Source organism: Pomacea canaliculata, linkage group LG5, assembly GCF_003073045.1.
Source record: "Pomacea canaliculata isolate SZHN2017 linkage group LG5, ASM307304v1, whole genome shotgun sequence".
NCBI classification, from domain to species: domain Eukaryota; kingdom Metazoa; phylum Mollusca; class Gastropoda; order Architaenioglossa; family Ampullariidae; genus Pomacea; species Pomacea canaliculata.
Window position 1 is genome coordinate 16,134,031 of NC_037594.1, and position 21,207 is coordinate 16,155,237.

Consider the following 21,207-nt stretch of genomic DNA (forward strand, 5'->3'; position numbering starts at 1 on the left):
AATACTAATATATGTTTTATTCTTGTTTTAAAGCAAGACAAAAACAGTAGGTGGGCAGACGATGCAACTATACTGTCAGTTCATTTCACCGACATGATTCTTAAAAACTTTATACAGTGACATGGGTACAATTATTCACCAAGCACATTCGTCACGTCACTGAGATAGTATATGCTACAGTTTCTGAGTAAGGTTTTTGTTTTATTAGTTTAGCTTTGTGAATGAAGGGACTTCATGCAATGAAGACTCTTGTATTTATTAAAAAAAACTGCAAAGAATAATACGAACACGTGATTCCAATCGTATTGCTGATTGAATAGTAGTAAATATAACAATACAACATCGCCAAATAATAAGTAATGCCACTCATAAGTACGGGAAATGTGTACACCTGAAGAAAGTTTAATCAAAGACGAGCCTTGCTTAACTGCTGTGTCAGCTCATCTCTTAGCAGCCGACGCAGTATCTTGCCACTGGGGTTTCTGGGAATGGACTCTCTGAACTGCACACCACCCCTCAGTTGCATGTAGGATGGAACATTTTCTGTTGGAAATTAAAATATGTATTTAGGCTGAAGAATATCAGAGTAGTAGGAGGCGCCCTCTTGTTTTAAAGACGGGCTATAAGGTGCTAGGGTGAACACAGATATCAGATACGAAGTACATCGCATTTTCTTTTAGCGCATATAGTAGGCATTCAATCGCGCGTGCATGCAAACCACAGCCACACAAACTACACACACACTCTCTCTCTGTGTTGTGTACACACATACACACAAGAAAATGACGTGTGCAGTTCTGGGACTTTTGTCATGCGCAATGTAACCGGGAAATCAACGGCAGACAAGCAGAAGATCAGCAATTTAAAGTAAAATCTTACTGGCCACGAAGTCCTTTATATCCTGCGCAGACACCTTTGCTCCCTTCACAGGAACTACGTACGCAAAGGGCAGCTCACCAGCTATAGGGTCCGGTTTGCCAATGACACAAGCGTCCGAAACAGCAGGGTGACTTAGCAGAAGGTCTTCCAACATGGCGGGTGGCACCTGTTTACAAGCCAGGGATGTGAAAATCTTTCTTTGTTTTTACCTGGCAGTCTAATGATTTTCTCTGCTTGATATTCTTGTTCTTTTTATCCTCCTTCAGCCCTTCTCTCTCTTTCTCTCTTTTAGATACATCTCTCAAATTCGAAATGTATTTTGGTTTAGCCATATCGGATAGGAGAAAGAGAACTTTACTGTCATTGCTAGGAGCTGAATATAAAAACAGTTTGAGGATGAGATCCAAGCCAAATTGGCTTTTGTTATTGCCATGCAGAGAATGAACATTTGGTGCCGTTTTGGCTCAATTAAATTTAGACAAAGATAATAAAAGAAACAGAACTTTAATAAAAGTTAGATATTAGCCAAAAGGTTTCCTAAGAGTACTTAAGTTCCTTAGCTAGTGTTAGCAAATCCATATTAATTGCTTGCCGACCTGCTCGCCTTTGTATTTGATGAGCTCTTTCAGACGATCGACAATCGTCAGGAAGCCCTCCGAGTCGATGCGGGCAAGGTCACCTGTAAAAATGACAGCAAACGGAATCCAGCAAGGTCACCGGACACGCGTATAGATGAAACTGCACACACGATTAGTGCCGTTAAGTTGGGAAACTTGGTAGTCTGTGACGACATTGAATCTTTATAGGCCATGACGGATACTCTTGAGTTTTAAAATGTCTCAAGAAACGTTCATTTTTATCTTTCAGAGTGCTTTGTCTAAGTACTGTCAAAGCATTCTCAAGGTACATAGCACATACTTTGACGTCAAGTGCTTACCCGTGCGCATCCATCCGTCACCATCAATCGTGAGAGCTGTTGCTTCCGGATCCTTTATGTATCCCAGCATGACCTGCGGGCCACGTACATACAGTTCACCTGTTCTGTCCACACCCAACGACTTTCCCGACACGGGATCGATAATCTGTTAGACAAAGTGTAGGTGTTCATTGCCTGTCTGTATACCTGATGGCATAAATAAATAACTTCGTTATACACTTAGTCTAATGAGACACACTCATCCAGATTAAGCGATTCAATTATCTGTAAATTTTCAGCATCAGGTTGCCAAGCATCTTTTTAATCAATCTGCTGCATATTTTATTTGCCTTGGACTAAAGAAATGCTGCCATTAAAATATGGCAACGTAAACTGTGAACTATGACCTACAATCTTTTAACTGTGACATTTGGCTTATGAACTAAGGTTCACGCACCTACTTTAGCTTACTGCAGACTTACTTTACACTGCGTGTTGGGTAGCAGACGTCCACAGGAGCCAGGACGACTCTCTCTGCGGGAGCGCAGTGTTAAGCTCATGTTTTCTGTCATTCCATACCCTGTACAACAATCAAGGTAAGCAGTCAGTCAGTCCTAGGCCTCAATGTCCATCTCCTTGCATGTAATCAATCAATCAATAAACAAAAAAAGGACGATGTTTACATTCCGCGCGACAATTCAACTTCTCATATTATATATTTTCCCAACAGGTATCATGTGTAGAAAGGTATGGCCTGTGCCTTGCGCTCCTCTCGTAGTGTCTTAGTCTGATTGTATAACAGAGAGCGACTGACTCTACCTTGCACGACGCAGTTGTTACCCAGCAACTGGTTCAGCTTCATCTCCAGCTCCTTGCCCATGGGTGCTGCACCCACATGCATGAGGCGCACACTTGACAAGTCGAACGACGAAAGATTAGGGTGATTAACAATGGCGATCGCTACAGGAGGAACCATGTAGATAGCTGTTACCTGACAAACGTCAATACACAAACGTCCACACACACACACAAACGCACACACGCGTATGCAGGCATGTGTTCATGCAAATACATGCAATCACAAGCTAAGAAATAAATTAGGACAGCTTTTGACCTGATGTTAGATATATGATTGGGAGTTGAACTTTACAAATAACATTTACAAGCAGGAGGTTTTTTTTTCATTTTTTTTTTTAAAGTTTGGATTAGTTCTTGTTACTCCTCGAGGAGCACAGTTTTTTTTTTTTTTTTACACGAGTGGGTTGTAGCCGAAAGAAAAACCCACAACCTGGAGGGCCAGGGTATAATATTTTAGTCTGGCCTCTACCCTGACAGACCTGTTCGGCTTGGTTAGACCTGCCAGGAGCACAAGACTCCTGCCGACATAGCTCTTTGGATTTACAAGGCGCGTCAACCACCACACCACGACAAGGTAAGTTGCACCAATTGGTGGTGGACAAGCAGGAGCATTTACTAGTTATTTTCCTGAAGTTGCAGTTGCTGTCAATATAGTTTTTCAGATAAGGTTTCCTAGAAACATTGACGCGTTATCTCCGGGCTTGCGAATATTTTTCATCCATGGAAACCTGTTCCCTAACTTTCATTCGTTATCAAGAAATTGGAACAACCCTGAGAATTGTTAATCTTGAACAGAATCTGCTTTCTCACAAAGTCTCTAGATTTATTTTGTATAGTTTGCAAGGAAAATATTGGCAAACACAAGTAGGTAAGTTAATAATAATAATAATAATAATAATAATAATAATAATAATAATAATAATAATAATAATAATAATAATAATAATAATAATAATAAAAAATAATAAAAAGAGTTAGGGGGTGGCATAGGTGGCGCTAACGCGAGGATCTGAGGTCGTTCTTTGTTTGCTCACTTTATATTTGGAGACCAAAGAGAGGAATTCGTCGATCTCAAACTTGGTTTGTATGACGACTCGACAGCCACTTGCCAGGCTTGCAGAGAGGATGAGGACCTGCCCGAAGGCGTGGAAAAGTTGCAAAAACAGAAGGGTGGTGTCATCTACCGTCAGAACCGAGCCGTCGCTGGAAAGAAAAGGTAACCTCTGGCACATCCGTTTTACTTTACCCTCACTTTTATGTTTATTAGTTTACGTGTTTTTTTTCTTTTAAGTATGATACAACCTATGTAGTGTAAGTACACTGCTAACATGTTTCCTAGAATTAGCTTTTGACAAATCTAGGGTACATTTGAATAATTATCAAACATGGTTATATAGGCAAATGATAATGACAAGATCGTCCGAAAATCTAAATTTGCTTCATTTACTACCGAATTACTCACTAATCTTGAAACTGGTGTATCCAGGCTACAATGTTTCGCTGGGTTATCTCAACCCCCTTCGGAAGGCCCGTGGTACCGCTCGAGAAAAGAAGGGAGGCAATAGCAGTCTTAGGGTCAACAGGTGGTGGAGGCAAGATCACGTCATCCGAAGCCAAGGTCACTAAATCTTCAAAGTTGAGATGACCGTCCCGTGGGCCAACGAGTATTACATCCTGCAGTTATTTCGAATCTAAATTGTCTGCTTCGATAACGCTCACTAAGATTTGACGTATTTGTTAATATGCCTCTCATTATTATGTGCTATTTTTATATTTTAAATATTTACCATTTATTGTCATTATAGTTTGACTCACATACACACCCTTTCCTGCTGCAAAATGCTAGCGTAACAACACAACGTTTGTCTCCTGCACCCTTTCTCCTCGTCCTCACTCATTTTTTTGCTCATTTATCTCCATCTCTTATTTTAGTCACATCGTGAAACAAAGAAACAGTAACTTGTGTAAGGTGGTAATAATAAGGGCTTGCAGAGTTAAAGAAAGCATCAAGTTCGCTTGTTTGTACATTTGCTGGCAAAGTGGTGATGGCAGAGATGCCTCCAAACGTCGCCAAACTGTTTCTAGCCGGAGCCAGTTTTTAACTGCAAAAAATGTCAATAAGCTGTCATCGTGAAAAAATGAAAAGGGAAGTAACCTATAAAACTTACGACGTTTAGCCCCTTTGCAGCCTCCTCAACGTTTCCAATAAACTCTGGAGTTGTCACCACCAGTCTTGCTTCGGACAACCCTAGCTGCCTTCGCAGTTCTCCTGTTGGTATTTCACAGATAAAATATGCTAGTCTTACTTCACCTTACAGGTTTTGTCTAACAGTTTTGAGAAAGAAGGGATCGATGGAAGGTAGAGTGGTCGTGGTTGTGTGCTAATGAAAGTCCCGGGGAACATTACTAAACGTTTGGACAGTTGACTGAAACTGTAAGGATGATGTAGTATGATTCTTGCATAAATGGATGCAGAATTTATTTTTACGGTTTATTCACCTGGTACTGACAGTGGATTTGGTGTATGAACAAAAGCACCGAGAGAATGCGTCGCCACAATGAGGAGGGCGAACTCTACACTGTTTCGCGAAACGATGCAGAGTGGCTTCCCTTGTGTGAGGCCCAGTTTCATGAGTGCGCGCGCAAGTTTCTCCGCCAATGGGATGAGATCTTTGTAGGAGATCTGCTGCTCGGTGTAAGGATCTACCTGCGGATAGTTGATGATGGGGACCTCAACAGACATTCTTGTCATAAACTGCCATCAGGTATTCAAAGTATAATTCATAACAGATGGGACATAACCGGTCACTTAATTATAATTATGTCGAGCAAAGCTAGCTTTATCAATGACTAGCCAAAACCCATTCAGATTTTGGCATTCGCTTGCCTCTGCCTCATTATACCAGCCAGTGTGTTCATACATACACTTAATGTACGTCGTTCTTTCTTCCTATTACTCACCCTTTCACTTAATTGTTCGATCACTTCATCCGCCATTCACTCACCACTGTATCCACACATACAGGTCTTACAGTCAATGTGTCACATAAGCACAATGCGTTGTTTCCTAATTCTCTTTCTCACAAAGAAACATACGGACTTGGATATGTAGTCGGCGCGTACTTTGTCTAGATGACATTTAACAAAAGAGTCATTGTAATATTACCAGGGCAACGCGTGATCCAAACGTCTCCATCCTGCTCCTGAGGAAGGGCCAGAGCGGTTGGTCGTACCTTCTGCTGTCCGTCTGGCGGCCGCTGAAGATGATTTCCTGATCCTCACTGGCCATGTTGACCTGCAAGCATTCAGTACTCGTCATGATAAAGGGGTGAGCTAACGCGTCGGTAGAGGGACCCATACATCGGGATACGGTGCCTTTTTGATCATTTCAAAGCTTGGACTAGGAAAAATACTGTGGGTACACGTGTTGAGACGTTTCTCTCATTCATTCACTTTCCTCTCTTCCTCCTCTCTGTCTCTCTGCCCTTTTCTCCCTTCACTTTTCCATGTTACCCGAGATTTGAGTGGGGATTGCCTGTCATCCGATTAATATATTTATTATATTATTGATTGTATTATTTCTGTTTTATACTGGCTGACAGACAACAAGCTTTATCTTTTTAGATTTTGATTTAGTTTAATTCAGAAGTTCATATGATGCGAAGGGTCGATGGCCTCTAGACTACAGTTCAGTAAAATTCTCTCAGCTGGGTTGATGCTGTAATTGACAATGGTGGTGACGTTTGCTGCTGCTGCTGCTGCTGCTGATGATGATGATGATGATTCTTTTTATTGCTGTTGTTGTTATCTTACATCATTGTACTAAACCAAACTAATTTTAGTTTTCAAATGACCACAGTCTATGAGGATGATAATGATGAAGGTATTAAAAGGGGCTCAGACCTACTCAAGAGAAGTTCCAGGTCTGTCTCTGTCACTGTCTCACACACACACACACACGCGCGCGCGCCTTCGTATATTAGGTTTGTACCTAACACATCATCAGCACCATCATCGTCGTCATTCTTGTCGTTGACTAAAGGTAGCAATATATCATAACACATTTTATTTCACTCTGTTTCCATGTGTAGGGCTTGAGATATCCTGGTCTCTCTAGATGTGACACTTTTTTTTTACACAGGGGGAATAACTCGGGCTTTACTGACTCGTCATTAAACACGTTTCAGAACAAAAAATTACCTTTTTGGAACAACCCCTTAGATTCTGAACGATCTCTTCATAATATCACAGGCGCAAGCATGCAACAGATGGAGTGTAAAAGAACCTTTTTTTGTAGGTCATCGACCTAAGCATGTTTTAACCGCCAACTGCGGCCTTGTGAAAGTGGGTGAAGGTGAGTTTTCGTAAACTGAGCAATTAGCAGCTACGTTAACAGCCATTCGATACCATTCTGACTGCTGGTGCATTATCCTTTCTGTAAACCAAGAAAACAGTCGAGACCTGTTTGCTTTCGCAAGCGTAAAATGTGAAATACAAGCTTCTCGCCCTCTCGTTCCATCCCGTGGGAGGTTTTCCGTCTGAAGGATGATAAGTGTGTCTTGCGGGTGAAGGCTAAATAAATAGTGTAAAAAGTCGAGAAAACTGACCTATTTTATAACAACATTACGTTGTGTTCGCCTTGGCAGAGTAAATCACACACTGTCTCAAACACTCATACACGTCACCATCAAGACGCCCTACGCAAGCTAGCGTACACATCCATGCAAACCCTCGTTTTTACCTCGTAGTTACCCAAAGGTAAAATTGTTCGCGGGTAGGGAACCAGCCAATTAACTAACTCCTGATTCATGAGCCTTCGAATAAAACAAATTTCATGACCGACCTCCACAGCGGGTATTTCCGAAAAATGGTGCAACCGTGCGTATGTGATTCTGTCAAAGGGAGAGTGAGAAACCTAGAACGTGAAAACTAAATTTAAACAATTGAAAATAGCAAAGACAAGAAGTAACAAATAGTCAAATTTATTTGTTCCGAAAATATATATTCCGAGAGTATGTATTAGACAATAAAATATTAACTTATTTCACTGGAAAACTAAACGAACAATCGAAAGAAACTCCAATGGCATATGTACATTGAGATATTTTTCGTTTTTATAGCATTTGCTACCAACAGATCATCACGTCAGTAATAACAGTATATTTCAAATAGTTATGTCATATTATATTTGTTCACTTTATTTGTAAGATCTAGCAAAAATGTCTCTTCGCTTGGGACGAACCAAATCCATCACAATCTCCGTTATATTTGCCTTAGGTGGTAGAAAGTAACCCGAAGATATCTCCGTAAAATACCGGCTAGTAACACGATTTGGGTAGGCCTGCCCTGAGTGCATGGCTATGGGGCTTTAACCGCTATCTCTAATTAGCTGATCTACGCATCTCGGGTAGGCTAACAGGCTGGGTAAACGTATCCTAGAAATATGAGCTCTATGCGTTCCTACCGTTTTTTAAGCAGTTATGCAGTATTGCAATCATCTTACCTGAGAAGCAAACGAGAGCTCACTTCAAAAGAACGCTGTAGGTCAGGAAAAGAACTCAGTCATAAAAGTGAGATTATTACCGAGCAAGTACAAAGGTACATCCGGCAGTGGAAATATGCAGATAGGTATGGGGAGAGGGGTGTCACTTGCGTAATAGTACATTGCAGTTACGAGCGCAGTGACCTAGTGTGTACCTATTACTGATATCGCTGACACAAAAAAATATATTGGATGTAGCTTTTTTGGGTCAGAAGGCTGATCTCAAGAACGAAATCTTAAAAGCCTGTGATGACGCAATCTCCTATCTAATAATTTATATTATCTATAATATGCATTTTATATTGATATCCTATATACATACATTCACATATGTGTCTCTTTTCCAAAGTTTACGCCTTTTTAAGATAAGAGAGGAAAGGATCATCTGCCGTGTTCTTCAGCAGTCACTTATGTATGAAGATCAGGTATTGTGCATTGATAAGACACTTTTCTAGCATTTTGTGAAATTAATTATAGTTCAAAGAGTTTTGTTTAGGGGAATCGAAGAAACATTTCATCCTTATTACCGCTGTAAATCTTTAAAGAACTTGCACTCACAGGATAAGGCAATGTAACAATGAGCAGCAATACGCAAATTTTCTGTAAATAACTGACAGTTTAACATTCCGAGCACGTGGAACGGCAAAGCGTGATAAGTTGGGGGACATATGCCTGAGCATGAAGAGTTCGTATCACTAAACCCGAGGGTTGTTTAGAGATGAGATGTATGCTGGGAACGCCGATAGCCGAGATCGGAGGCGCACACACACAAATTAGACGATTTGATATGCTTTTTACACTGCGTATTTCTCCGCCTGACTCACTTGCTGAACAGGTTGATAGACCTTCACAGCGTTGGGGAAAGAGTTCTTAACACCATACTCTTTTAATATCAGAAAGTTAGTTAGGCCACCTTGTCTACCACAGAGATCAAATCTGTACTTTTAGGTGAGATACGTGGGAGGGGAGGGAGTGAAGAGCGAGTCTTACCACACATACACGCAGCACGCACACGCGACAACACGCAAACCTGTAGATTATCATACTGCACCTCACAACAGTGGCTTGAAAGTATCGCCCTCCCTGTTGATTTCGTCAACTCTAAGGAATAATTATGTGCAGCATTTTGTACATTCTGATGTTGGCATCATTTCCCCCTCGCTCTCCTGTGTTTTGCCATGTCCACAGCTTACGATGATGTAGGCGTCTTTCTACTCCTTGTCGACAGTTAATTAATCAACCCTCGTACGGCATTAGTTCAACATGCTGGCAGCGGCACGCGATATCGAATTCTGTGCATTAGCCTCGGCTTTCGATCTGCGTGCGCGCACGCTTGATGTGGTATTTGCTATGGTGAACGGAGGATGAACTCACTAGAATTAACAACTCTGTGTGTGTGTGTAGTTTTTTTTTTCATGCTTTTGCTCACTCATATATATAATTAAGTGAACGAATGTAAAGCTTATCTTGTTTCTCCATCCGCTGTTTTCCTGTTACATAACCCCGTCTGTGAAATTTAGCATACCTACACTCTCCATAAAATGGTTTTTCTTTGTCTATTTTTTCATTTGCGTGTCTTTGCTCTTGACTTTTCTCAATCAATGGGAATATCAGATGAATTAATTTACTTATATAAAATGTTACGTGATATTACATACCTGCTGGATGAAAATTGCTGCATATAAATTTTTTGACGTCTGGATCCATGAACAGAAAAAGCAAAAGCAAAGATGATTTGAAACACAAGAAAATTTAAAGGTAGCAATTTGCTAGAATCTTCAACCGTAGAAAAGAGTTTTGTTTCAGCAAATGGAAGTTTATAAATTACATTAGGTGGACGATCGAGTGAAATTACGGGGAGGGGGAAGGGGAGTAAGGGAGCTACAGAAAGCTAGAAAACTGTGTAATTTCTGTCTAGTTATGTCAGAAATGTTAGGACCGATGTCATCGTAGAGGACAGATAAGTCAAAGCTATAAATTTGAGTATCTTTGGTGGAAACTGTAAATTAAATCTTTTGCTGGTCAAACATGTAATTACTAGTAAGACATGTTATGGACACTGTAGCCCTATTTTAACAACGACAAAGGTATCTCATATAATAGCACTCTTCAGATATACTGTATATCTTATCATATATATATACCGTAAAGTTTCTATTATGTATTATAACGAAAGTCTAAGCAGTTCAGAGGTAGCCAGACATCACTTAGCTACTAACATCTGGCCTATTGCTACAGACCTGAGATATCGCTTTCCTTCATCGCGGAAGAGGAATGGGAAGAATGTATTGAAGTCTTACAAATCACTTTATAACAAGGTAGTAATACCACCACACTGTAACACACAACCTAACATTAGTTCTCTTGTCACTGCCCTTCTGGTTTAAAGGACAACACTAGTGCAGCATTTGTTCTTTATGATCGAGCTAAGTTCTTTTTAAAATAATTATTCCCAAAATGTGAGTAGACAATTATCATTTTTGTTATATTGGCTGTTTAATGGCTGTATATAATCATAATGGCTTTATTCTTTTCGATACATTGACTTTATCCATTTTGACACCTAAACATAGTGTTTTGGTACATTAGCATTAGCTGTACCTTATCTGATAAATGAGGCAAGAACTTTCGCTGCTTTTGTTCATCTCTTTCATAGCCATTGTCTGCTTTGTGATTCTTTGAGTACATTTTCTCCCAATTCAAAAAAATAATTTTATTATTGCATTATAGCGTTTCAAATGCGTCGATCTGAAAGACGGATAGTTATATGTCGTTTGCTTGCTTGCTTCTCCTATTGCTGGGAAAGGGAGGAAGATCAAAGAAGAATTAGAAGGTGAGGCAACGTGAGGAATGACATTTTTTGTAGTGTGCCCAGCCCCTAAACTTGGATTCTCCTGGCATCTTTCTTGTACCTTATATCAGTTAGTTTGTTGTTGTTGTTGTGTTGTTGTTGTTGTTTTTTTCTCTAGTGAGTGACGTCCCTATTAAGTCAGCCACTAGAGTCATGGTTGAGGTTGACTTTGTCGGCACTGTTGCTGAAACAGACAGGGAGTTCGTCGATGGAAGAACTACAGAAAAGCCTATGATTCCTACAGAAGACTGTTTGATACTGCAGTGGCATTCTTCGAGCAATTCGGACGTTATTAGCCTCGACGTAAGTGAAGTACACAATCTGTGTGCATCCATGCGCGAGCGTGTGTGTGTGTGTGTGTTTTAAGGTGGGATTGTGTTCGTGTACGCATCTTCATGAGTGAGTGCCTGATAGCAGGAATTTATACAGATTCTTTAGCACCATTTTTGCCCTCAAAAGGCAACATGACTCTTCTTGTCGCGATTGACAAAATAGACTGGAGACAGAAAACTATTCTGGTTTTCAGGCATTGACTGCAATAAACCGCATCACCACATCCTACCTGTTTCCTCTGCTCTTCTTGTTCGGCGCCGTGGGGAACATTCTCTCGATGGCTGTCTTCTGTAAACTCGGCCTGCGAGAGCGAATCAACCTCTGCCTGTTTGCCCTAGCGGCTGTGGACTTTATCGTTGTTTCCTATGCATTTGCTCTCCACTCGGAGTCGTTTTACATGCGTTTCACAGCTCGAAACAGACGGCGGACTTATGGTGTAGTATACACGTTCCTCGTCAAATATTGTACAGGTACCTGCATACGCCTCTCGTCCCTGCTTTCTAGAAATCATCTACTCAAAAACACCTTGTGCATTTCTAACTTTTCACGCTGCTTTCACAAAATGTGGATTTCGTTTTTTACAAGTTTCATATTTTTATTTTATTAATTAAAATAAGGTCAAAGTTGACTTAACTTTCCATTTAACTATGTGGGTTGTCTTTATGGCAACAAGGGTTCATTTCGTTTCTTGTTTGTTTTTAGTGAAAGCAACAGAAAGCGTTTAGGAATGGACCATCTTAATTGTAACAATATCTCTCTGGTGCTGCTTCAACTTCTTTGAGCTCCTTTCCCCCTTCCAAATAAAACCCAAACCCCACTCAATGAGCTTTTACGTTTTCTTTTCAATAAGTGCAGTTTCCTTTATAATTTCCCAGCATTAGGCTTTTAATAGTATGTTTTAGATAATAAAACTCCCTCCATTTCTCATCAATATTTGTACCATAAAGTTTTTGAAATAGCGGCAGATAATATGAGAACAGTTTTATGCTTATCAAATAAAGTAAATGTGCTTCTTTCCCATTTCCTCCTGGCCACCAATGATGGCTTTCTTTGAGTCCAACCATGTGAAATTTGATGACTGATCTTTCAGCAAACTCTCTTGTGAGATAAGAGCGTGACCTTGTTTACAGGTACCATAGTGAACTCTGCTTACACACGAGATCGTTTTGCAGGTCTAATCGGTTTCGGCAGGTTGTCGCAGTTCCTGTCGGCAGTTGTCGCTGTAGAGAGATGCGCCTGCGTTGCCAGTCCATTCCGCGCACGCAAACTGGTGAGGACCTCCACCATGGCCGCTGTGATCGCAGTTGCTGCCTTGGTCCTAGTTGGTGGGATGTTTGGTGTGATTGGACAAAAGTACACCGTCGTTTGTATCTACGATCCCTTGACAAATATAACGAGGGACGCTCTCTACGTTACTAAGTAAGTGAAACATTTACTCGTGCATTTTCCTTACAATCATGAATATTTTTACTTTCAGTCAGAGCCTTCTTGGTTGGCAACAATTTGTGAATAATTAAATAATGTATAACATGCAACCATAATTTTAAAAGGCACGAAATTAAACAGAAATCACTAGCAGAACTCTTCTATTAAAACAGTTATCGTTCTCTAGCTCTCTAGCTCTCTCTCTCACACATAGACACACGGATTTTCGTATTGATCAGTGCCTTTTTTTAAAGGGCCTTTTAAACCAGTAACATATTGTCAAAGATGTGATTAGGGTTACACGAGACGAGTGTTCTTCCTACAGGTTCTACCTCAAGCATAAAGACATCCTAGACACAGTCGACGTATTTGTCATGTCTACTGCTTTTCCCGCAATATTCCTCGGTCTTGTCATCTTCACCTCGGTCTTCACGACAACCAAGCTATGGTCAAGCCTTGCATGGCGTGCAACCTCTGTGATGTCACAAAACCCTGCAAAGGTGTTGGCTGCGACTGCGGCGGCGGCAGTGTCACCGAAAGAAGTCGCACTAACAAAGATGCTAATTTCAACGTCGGTTCTTTTCATAGTATGCTCGGCACCTAACCTTGCTGTCCAGCTGGCCTCTTTCTTCGCATCTGACCTGAAAGAGGGGGGTCGCTACGACAATCTTGTGCAGGTCCTCCATTTGGTACGCTTGTTAAGCACCGACATCCAATGCTCCCTTAGCTTTGTCGTCTATTACAAAACGGGTTCCAGATATCGCAGTACAGTACGACAGTTGCTAAAGTGTCATGCAGACTCGCAAGAATTCAAGTATAATAACTCCAGTGGCAAAATGACCTCGGGTTAGTTCTGAGTCTCGACTGGTTACAGAAAACTACCTGGCTATTTAATGACATGATGAAATAGTGGTAAACATTTGTTTTCTTGAGTACACAGTTTCCATGATGTTTTTTTCAGCTTTCAATATCGGGTAGACTTGTTAAAGGCCTTATTTTTGCGACATTAATAGCAAGTTTTTATACTTGAAGCTTTGTAGTGACAGTTGTGCTATATTACGTCAGTAAGTCGGACTCTGCTTTCTTGACCTCGAATGATGACCGGACATTAGGCTTTGCTTCAAACTCGAGAGACTGGTTACATGGACCAAGTGCTTAGCACAAAGCTGCGACTATTGTTTCACTACCCCTTTATACCAGTATTTTATTTTATTCTTTTTACGGTAGCCAATACAATGCTATAGGTAACTGTAATTCGTTTTATTCGAATTATGGCGCCATAGGGCAGCGATAAAGACTCGACTTTCCATTCTAACACTGAAGATTTGATACTCTTTGAGTTTTTAATTTTCCCTTTCGTATACCCGTTTTGTCTTTTCTTTTGTTCATTTTGCCGAACTCGTCGACATGCTGGTTTGGCTGAGTACCGGATTCACCATACACAAAGGGATTTACAACGCCACCAAACGATGAGTTGCAAAATACATCCTCATGGCCAAGGTAATATATATTCAATCCCAGATAATCAACTGCATCCTTTCTAAGAGACTATTAGACATCTGCAGTCATATGAGTGGACAACACGGCAACACCTCTGGCCGCTGCCTACCTCGCCTCACAGGTATCGCAGGTTTTTAGCGACTGCTTTCCTCACAAGATCTCAGAGATTCGATCATACCTAGACGCTGTGTCGGCACCTGACAGCATCTCTTATGATATTCTTTCTCGATGTTATTTTATCAAATTCCGACCAGTCTGCGAGGCCGATTTAAAGGCGATCATTCTCAGGGATAAACCAGCAACCTTCTTCTCGAGTGCCTAAATGTTTTGTTTCCTGCCAACACAACTATTGTTAATGTCAGTTTATGGCCAGTCAGATGAGAAAAAGATGTTATTGGAAGGCAAAGTATTCATATGCTTATGACATTTAGTCAAATCTCCTCTTGCTAAATGTTCATGACACGTCATCAGATTTTGTTTCCTAAATGTAATTGAAGACTATCTAATTTCGAAAGCGCGTTATTAATGGACGAAGCAGACAAAAAATGTCTTGCAGTACAGTATTCAGGTTCTTTCAGAAGAAGTTTTACATTATTCTTACTCCACTTGCCTTCTGCCGAAAACCTAAATTGTTGCTCAGAAAATTTATTTTCCAACTTGTAGACAACCAGTGGTAAAACTGTAGGGCTGACAATCACATGACAATTCTTCCCAACATAGTTGGAAAATATTGACTCTATCAATTGTTTAATGCACTCAAATGTCTGTCGTCTGGAGAAAACGCACTGCGATTTTATACTGATATTCATCAAAATAAATTGATTGACTTTACTTTAAGTATCTGGCTGGGTGTTGGATTCTGTGGCTCATCAGTGCTCCTTTGCGACGTAGTGGAAAAAAACTAAAGACGGATGAGTCTGCTGGAAAAAAAAAGTGCCATCTTTGACAAATTTCTACAATTACACATTGTCGAAATAAACATCAGTGCATAATTCTTTGTAAAGGAGAGATGGTGTTGGAGATTGTCCCATCAGTGTGGCTGGCTCCACCTTTAAAGTAAGATGTTTGCTACAGGAATAAATTAAGGATCCTTTAAACGGGATGAAGAAATACTACAGCACTTACGGCTATGTTTACTAAGAGCTTGTAAGGAGAGATAAAAGGGAATTTTGCGCAGAGGCCAGAGAGCTTCCACTCCATACATATCGGTATCTCTCTGTGTTTGTTGCTCAAGTGCCAGTGCCAAGACAAAGATACAACAAAGCAGCTCTGAAAAAATTTGTAAGCGTTAAACTACTCCATGTCCAGGGCGATATGAAGCGTGCAGTTTTCTTTTCCATTAATATTCAAGACGTTGTTTCTGTTTTCGAGGAAGTGCTACAGTATGTGAGAACAAACAACAGCGGCGTTTGAAACAAGGTAATTGGAAAAGGAAAAAGATATCAAAGACAGATCTTTTTTAAACATGGCTAAAAATTTAAGAATCGCAAATTGCATCCAGGCAGGTTCGTGCGGTAGCAGGCGCAACAAAGATAGGATTTTATGTCACCCATTATCTTTAGACGTTTAGGCCAAGATCGGTTGGTGCAGAGACCGACGTTCTCGAGCAGAGTTCAGCTCCCTGCACGCGCACACGAGTTATTTTTATTTTTGCTGTAATCTCAGAAGTTGCAAAGATTCTGGGGAGCAGCACACCACCGCCGATTTCATTTTGATGACGATGTCTATAACATCGTAAGAAGAGTGCTACCTCTATACTGTAATTAAACAGGGTCGCGGAAAGCTTAGACAAAATGAACTTGGGACCACGTGAGAGATGCTGGGATAAGGGAAATGTTCACGTGCTGTGGATATGAACCAAAGATTGTTGGAGGAAGAAGAGGGGCTGGGTAGTTATGAACTGGAGAAATTCGACTGTCCTGGAGGTACCGTTGCCACCGGTCTATAGAAAAAGTCCAAAGGAACCCACTGAAGCGATGTTTACGGACATTTGTACAGAGAGATTGGTACTGATTCTGGTCATGTGACACGACAAGCTCCCAACGTTGACGCGAGCGCACACCCACGCCTGTTTTCCTCCAAGCCTGCGCAATGGAGGATCTACCTAGCCTCGATTTTGCAATGGAACTTGTCTGTTTGCTTTTACAAAATATCTGGTGAAAAAAGTGCATCATTATCTCTACAATACGATCAACGCTAAACGGGTTAACATCATTTTTCATAATCGTACTTACTCGCGCTAAACACTTTACCTTGACAAGAGTCAACGTACGAGATCTTAGGCAGTTTGCATTTAAATAAAACGCTTCAGTCACTTAAATTCCGACCTGTATCTGCATTCGTTGTTATAAAGAATCTCTGAAGGCTTACATTCGACCCCCAATCCACTGTAATCCAAGGTTTATCTAAGAAGACAATGCATCTTTTAGCAGTCTGACCTTTGGGGTTAGAAAAAAGGGGTTATATGGTTTGCCGTAAATGACATAGTTATAGTTATGATAACATGATAAATTAAAAAAGAGTGTGGAAGATGTGTGAGGAGGGTGGATGAGTACGCAGCTGGGTGTGGGTGTGTGGTGTGCGTTGGTTGAAACCTCGAGGAATCTCAACAGTTCATCCATATTTGGCAGGAATATTACTATCCACGAGAATCGGTCGCTGGTATTTATTTTGATGTTTTACTTGTTTTCGTTATACGATAGTGACTGTGACTCCAAATAGAAAAATACCAGGCCAAAGAAATTGTGACATATCTCTACCACGCAGAACAAACGTGGACAACGTCGTAATATGAGCACTAAGGAAGAGGGAGAGGAGAGAGAGATGGGAGGTCTAGCGAGCTCGGGATGTTGGTGAATGGCACTACAGCCACTATTAGTTCCCCCTTCACTTGAAACCTCTTGCCGCCGTTAATGAACATGACTTGTCAGCCTGTCAAATTAGGGAAGGGGCATCAAGAACACAACTGCTCCACTACGTTACTATCCAGGCTGCGCACAAAAAGCTTGATTCATATAAGTGGCAGATGGAAGCTGACACTGAACTCAACTCAAATTAAATCAATCAAAATTGAAAGCTGACAGAGCTCGCTGGACAAAATAATTATCTAACGAGACTGGGTGACCCGGCTAGTGGTTACGTAAAAGAGGACAATGCGTAGTCTCGGTTAATAGTGTCACTATGCTAAAAAAAACATGTTATTTTTCAATGATTACACCATGCTGTTGAATTAAATGTTGCGAGGCCACGCAGACAGCAAACAGGTTAATGTAACACGCCTCATGGCAAAGTACTTCAGACGTTGTTGATACACACCGCGGCCTTGTTTGCATTTCCTACAGCTCGCGAACATTGTAAGCCCTCTTCCACATCTTGAAAACATATTTAGAGTTTTTCTTTTCCTTTTTTTTTCCTGTCTCAGCCTTCACCCACCCAAACTTTCTTCTGCTCTTTGCCTGTATTGCGCCTGAACTAAATTCTGTTGACCTATTCTAGTGTTTACAGGACTGACACAGCAGGAGATAGAAAAAAGAAAAAGACTCCGGCGGAAGGTGGAGAACTTGGGAAGAAACTTTATCTAGCTGATGCTGCGTGTGATGCATGTAGCGGCAGGCGTCAAAAGACAAAAATCAACACAATTAATCGAGCAATACGTTGAACGAGGGAAAAAAAGACTACGTAGTAGTAGTAGTAAAAAATAGCTCCTTTCCAAAGATTTGCTCATAGCGCTTTACATAAATGATATAATTGAAGTCGTCGCTCTGAAAAGGTGTCTTAAGTGGTAAGAGAATCAGAGTGACGAAGGCTGACGGGTATTCCGTTCCAAGATGATAGGGCTTGGTACGAAGAAGCTTGGTGTCAGAAGATGAGCGAAGAAGTCGTGCGGATGTATAGATGGGATTGAGTTTGGAGAGGTACTGAGGAACAGTGCCAGAAACGACAGAGTCAAGGTGGAAAGTTTGTAGGCTATACGGTCCACGACTATGTCTTGATGAGAGAGAAAGAGAGAGATTGGAAAGCAAGTTAAGAGAAGAAAAACTCAAGAAAAAAGTGAATAAAGTTAGTGAAAGAAAAAGAGAGGTGGTGTACTTTTTATCGTTGGTGTTAGCTCCAAGCACACGTAAAGAGAAACGCCAAAGCGCTAACAGAAAACATAACGCTTACATGTGAGCATAAGAATGAACTGTTTTTACCAAGTCAAGTCAGTACATGGCAGCTCTCAAATATGCTAAACATATCTGTTTTAATTCAGTGCAGGAATAACTCGCAGTCCTATATAAATATACAAAAGCTGGTGCAAGGGCCACAGTGTAACAATCGCAGGTGAGTACAATCAAAATTTAAAATGTACTAAACTGTATTTTTCATTTATCAGTACAGTATCGCGTGCAGTAAATTACAACATCACAAAAAATGACAACATATAAATTCAGACACAAACTTCCCGCGGAACCCGTAAAAATTAATATTTGGGAAGACACCAAGGTAGTTAGAAGGCACAATAGTAATGAGTGCCACGTTCATATTTTCCCTGTTATTCTTAAAGTAAATGTGCGTTTGTGTATATAATATATATATAAAAGCAACGTGTAAATAAAGGGTTAAGCTTAGAGGTTAAGGACACGCGGAGGTGCAAAGGGCAATAGCTATAAACAACTAGCATAACAATAACTAATGTCATTTTAACTAAACATTTTAAAAAAAGACTCTGAAAACAGTGTTTAATGCCCTGTCCTTGCTTGTAATGTCATTCACTGCATGGCACAGTATTGCTAACAGATCAGCATGCAGTGCCTTATATTTTTTCAAATATCCGAACTGCATTTACAATTGACATTTGACCAAAATATAATATGACATCCCACTTTACCATCAGCATACTTGCATATAAACGCACATTTAAACCCGTTTCACAGTTTTCTAGCTCACGTATCCCAACCCATGATACACGTCTGTGACACACTTCTCTCTCTCTTACACACAGACAGCACGTGAACTGACAGACACGCACACATATGAGGGAGGAAGAGAGATAAGGTAAACGTCCCTTAAACTTATTTGGTTGTCGGGGAGTGTGGTGTTAGGGGCAACACTTTTCGTGGGGCCAACGTGTGTGAACAATGCAACGCAGAAGCAATTGTAACATATCTCTATGACCGAGAACAAATGGGGACAACGAAATTAGGCAGTAAGGATGAGAGAGAGAGAACGAGAGAGGAAGGATAAAATTATGTGTACGTAGAAACCAACCCAGGGTCTTTCCATATACATCGTGTGCATACCAGAGATATGCAGAGGCAGACGAGCAGAAAGACACGTATTGAGCCAAAATGTAACAGAGAGCAAACAACATCGTTCGCTCGACTGGGATCTTTGTGTATTAGGCTCGGGTACCCCGCTGAAGTCTCATCTGTTCACGAGAATTCTGCTGCACATAGTTCTTTAGGACTCCAGTTCGCTTGCTGCGAGGCACACAGACACGCTTTTCAAGACAGTTTAAACAAGCTGAGGCAAAAATGCAGCAATTATCACTTAATAAACATTATACCACTTCTCTTACAGCTTGACCTCGAGCATAATTAATTATTGGAGTAAATGACTTTCATTCCCACTCTTTCAGAAGACTTGTGAAAGGCGCCTGGTCAGAAAATGCTATCACAAAAAGAAAATCCATGTTTCAGACACACGCTTGTATTTTAGCTGCCAAACAACAAAACAAAACAAAACAATGAAAAGCAAAACAAAACAAAAAGCCCAAAGCTTAATCTTTCTCAACGAGCGAATAATTAAAAAGAAAACGTTGCACAATACAATTCAACCGCAGTTCACGTGTATGTAATTTTTTCTGGGTATTTTAAGACAAATTGTCAGTACATGACCACAAAGAGAAAAATAGAAATAAATAAGAAAAAAATTTATAACTAAACAAAACCAGAAGGAAACAAGAAAAAAGTATATGGCGCCATCTGAAGAAAGAAAAAGCCCTTGTAGGGGGAGAAGGGAAGTGATGACGGATGGGAGAGAGTTGACAAAAAAAACGTGAAGGAAGGAATGAAGATGATAAAGTACGTAGGGTCAACAGGAGATGTAGATAAACCAATGTCATTTCAGCCACGTGGCGACGACTTTACAGAGTCCTTGACCACTTCGGTAGTCTCCGTCAATGACTCGATTCAGTCCTAAGTAGACATCGTAGTTGACATCGCCTTGGTTGTCGGACTGCCCAGCCAGAGCGAAGAGGCTCGGATCTCTCAAGGAAGCGGATTCTCCTCGGTGGTTGTTCCAGGAGACGGTCTGGTCGCTAACCACAAGCGTGATTCTGTCGTAAATAAAATTCCTCTTTGACTGCAGCAGCTTTTGCCGAGCGTTGACGTGTTTGTCGCTTCCGTAGACAGCGAAGTCGGTGCCGTAACCTTGAGCTTCGCAGTCATTTTCCTGAACAGCTCCATCTCCAGCTACAAAGAAGACGATGATAATTAGCATCACTAAATTGACCGACATTTTCACAAAGCGGCTACTCCACGTTGAAAGTTTCAAAATACGTTTTCACATCGCATTTTTCACTGAACCATTGTTGTTTGCTAACGGAATACTTTTTTTGGAACAAGTGTATTCTTTTAAAGGAAGGAAGGAAAAGACGACAAAAGAGAAGAAAATTATTTTCATTAACGAAAGAAGAGTAAATAAAGAAAATCAAAAAGGATTGTTAATTTTTTTGCTGTCGCTACTAGTCTTTATCAGACTTTGACGAGAAAGCTGTCCAGCCAGACAAGGCTTCAGCAAAAGATCATTTATCCTTTATTATTTCTAGCATGAGTATCCTTTATTAGCACACTAGTCAAAGTACCCGGCGTTGCCCGGGGTATGACCCTCCGCTTGAAAGGTTCGGTGCTCTCACGACAC

General features: G+C 40.8%; 3 protein-coding genes across 9 annotated transcripts in view; 1 reads left to right on the plus strand and 2 right to left on the minus strand.

The window, feature by feature from the left end:
* LOC112564456 (4-coumarate--CoA ligase 1-like) lies at positions 1 to 11,713 on the minus strand. 3 transcript variants are annotated; one of them, XM_025239296.1, is made up of 12 exons: positions 8,157 to 8,304; positions 5,820 to 5,948; positions 5,153 to 5,360; positions 4,822 to 4,922; positions 4,116 to 4,327; positions 3,688 to 3,856; positions 2,615 to 2,786; positions 2,278 to 2,375; positions 1,817 to 1,961; positions 1,476 to 1,558; positions 880 to 1,045; positions 1 to 543 (listed from the first exon to the last, which is right to left on the minus strand). In XM_025239296.1, exons 2-12 carry the CDS (start codon positions 5,940 to 5,942, stop codon positions 407 to 409), a joined length of 1,614 nt encoding a protein of 537 aa, XP_025095081.1. In that variant the 5' UTR covers positions 5,943 to 5,948; positions 8,157 to 8,304; the 3' UTR covers positions 1 to 406. The 3 variants fall into 3 exon arrangements, with proteins under 3 accessions (XP_025095081.1, XP_025095080.1, XP_025095082.1); XM_025239295.1 differs by having other exon boundaries at positions 8,237 to 8,272; XM_025239297.1 differs by lacking the exon at positions 8,157 to 8,304 and adding an exon at positions 11,609 to 11,713 and having other exon boundaries at positions 3 to 543.
* LOC112564457 lies at positions 5,294 to 20,033 on the plus strand. Of its 5 annotated transcripts, none has more exons than XR_003099212.1 (6): positions 5,294 to 5,418; positions 5,823 to 5,981; positions 11,165 to 11,349; positions 11,573 to 11,849; positions 12,571 to 12,798; positions 13,130 to 15,136. XR_003099212.1 is itself a non-coding variant. In XM_025239298.1 (5 exons), the coding sequence occupies exons 2-5, from the start codon at positions 11,200 to 11,202 to the stop codon at positions 13,653 to 13,655; spliced, it is 1,200 nt and encodes a 399-aa protein (XP_025095083.1). In that variant the 5' UTR covers positions 5,856 to 5,981; positions 11,165 to 11,199; the 3' UTR covers positions 13,656 to 15,136. The 5 variants fall into 5 exon arrangements, 3 of the variants coding, with proteins under 3 accessions (XP_025095083.1, XP_025095085.1, XP_025095084.1); XR_003099211.1 differs by lacking the exon at positions 5,294 to 5,418 and adding an exon at positions 17,800 to 20,033 and having other exon boundaries at positions 5,856 to 5,981; positions 12,552 to 12,798; positions 13,130 to 14,304; XM_025239298.1 differs by lacking the exon at positions 5,294 to 5,418 and having other exon boundaries at positions 5,856 to 5,981; positions 12,552 to 12,798.
* LOC112564455 (bromodomain adjacent to zinc finger domain protein 2B-like) overlaps positions 18,472 to 21,207 on the minus strand; it is an 11,018-nt gene continuing 8,282 nt past the window's right edge. The window contains exon 3 of the mRNA XM_025239294.1: positions 18,472 to 20,759. The gene's annotated coding sequence lies outside the window, so the exon portion shown is untranslated. The remainder of the gene's footprint in view (positions 20,760 to 21,207) is intronic.

What these genes read in the sequence shown, in the direction of transcription:
- LOC112564457 (XM_025239298.1), top strand. Translation starts at nt 11,200, where the DNA reads ATGGTTGAGGTTGACTTTGTCGGCACTGTTGCTGAAACAGACAGGGAG. An exon ending in CCTCGTCAAATATTGTACAG is followed by an intron (nt 11,850 to 12,551) that starts GTACCTGCATAC and finishes ATCGTTTTGCAG; the next exon opens with GTCTAATCGGTTTCGGCAGG. An exon ending in GACGCTCTCTACGTTACTAA is followed by an intron (nt 12,799 to 13,129) that starts GTAAGTGAAACA and finishes TTCTTCCTACAG; the next exon opens with GTTCTACCTCAAGCATAAAG.
- LOC112564456 (XM_025239295.1), bottom strand. Translation starts at nt 8,257, where the DNA reads ATGTACCTTTGTACTTGCTCG. An exon ending in TGTACCTTTGTACTTGCTCG is followed by an intron (nt 5,949 to 8,236) that starts GTAATAATCTCA and finishes GAATGCTTGCAG; the next exon opens with GTCAACATGGCCAGTGAGGA. An exon ending in TACCCAACACGCAGTGTAAA is followed by an intron (nt 1,962 to 2,277) that starts GTAAGTCTGCAG and finishes TTTGTCTAACAG; the next exon opens with ATTATCGATCCCGTGTCGGG.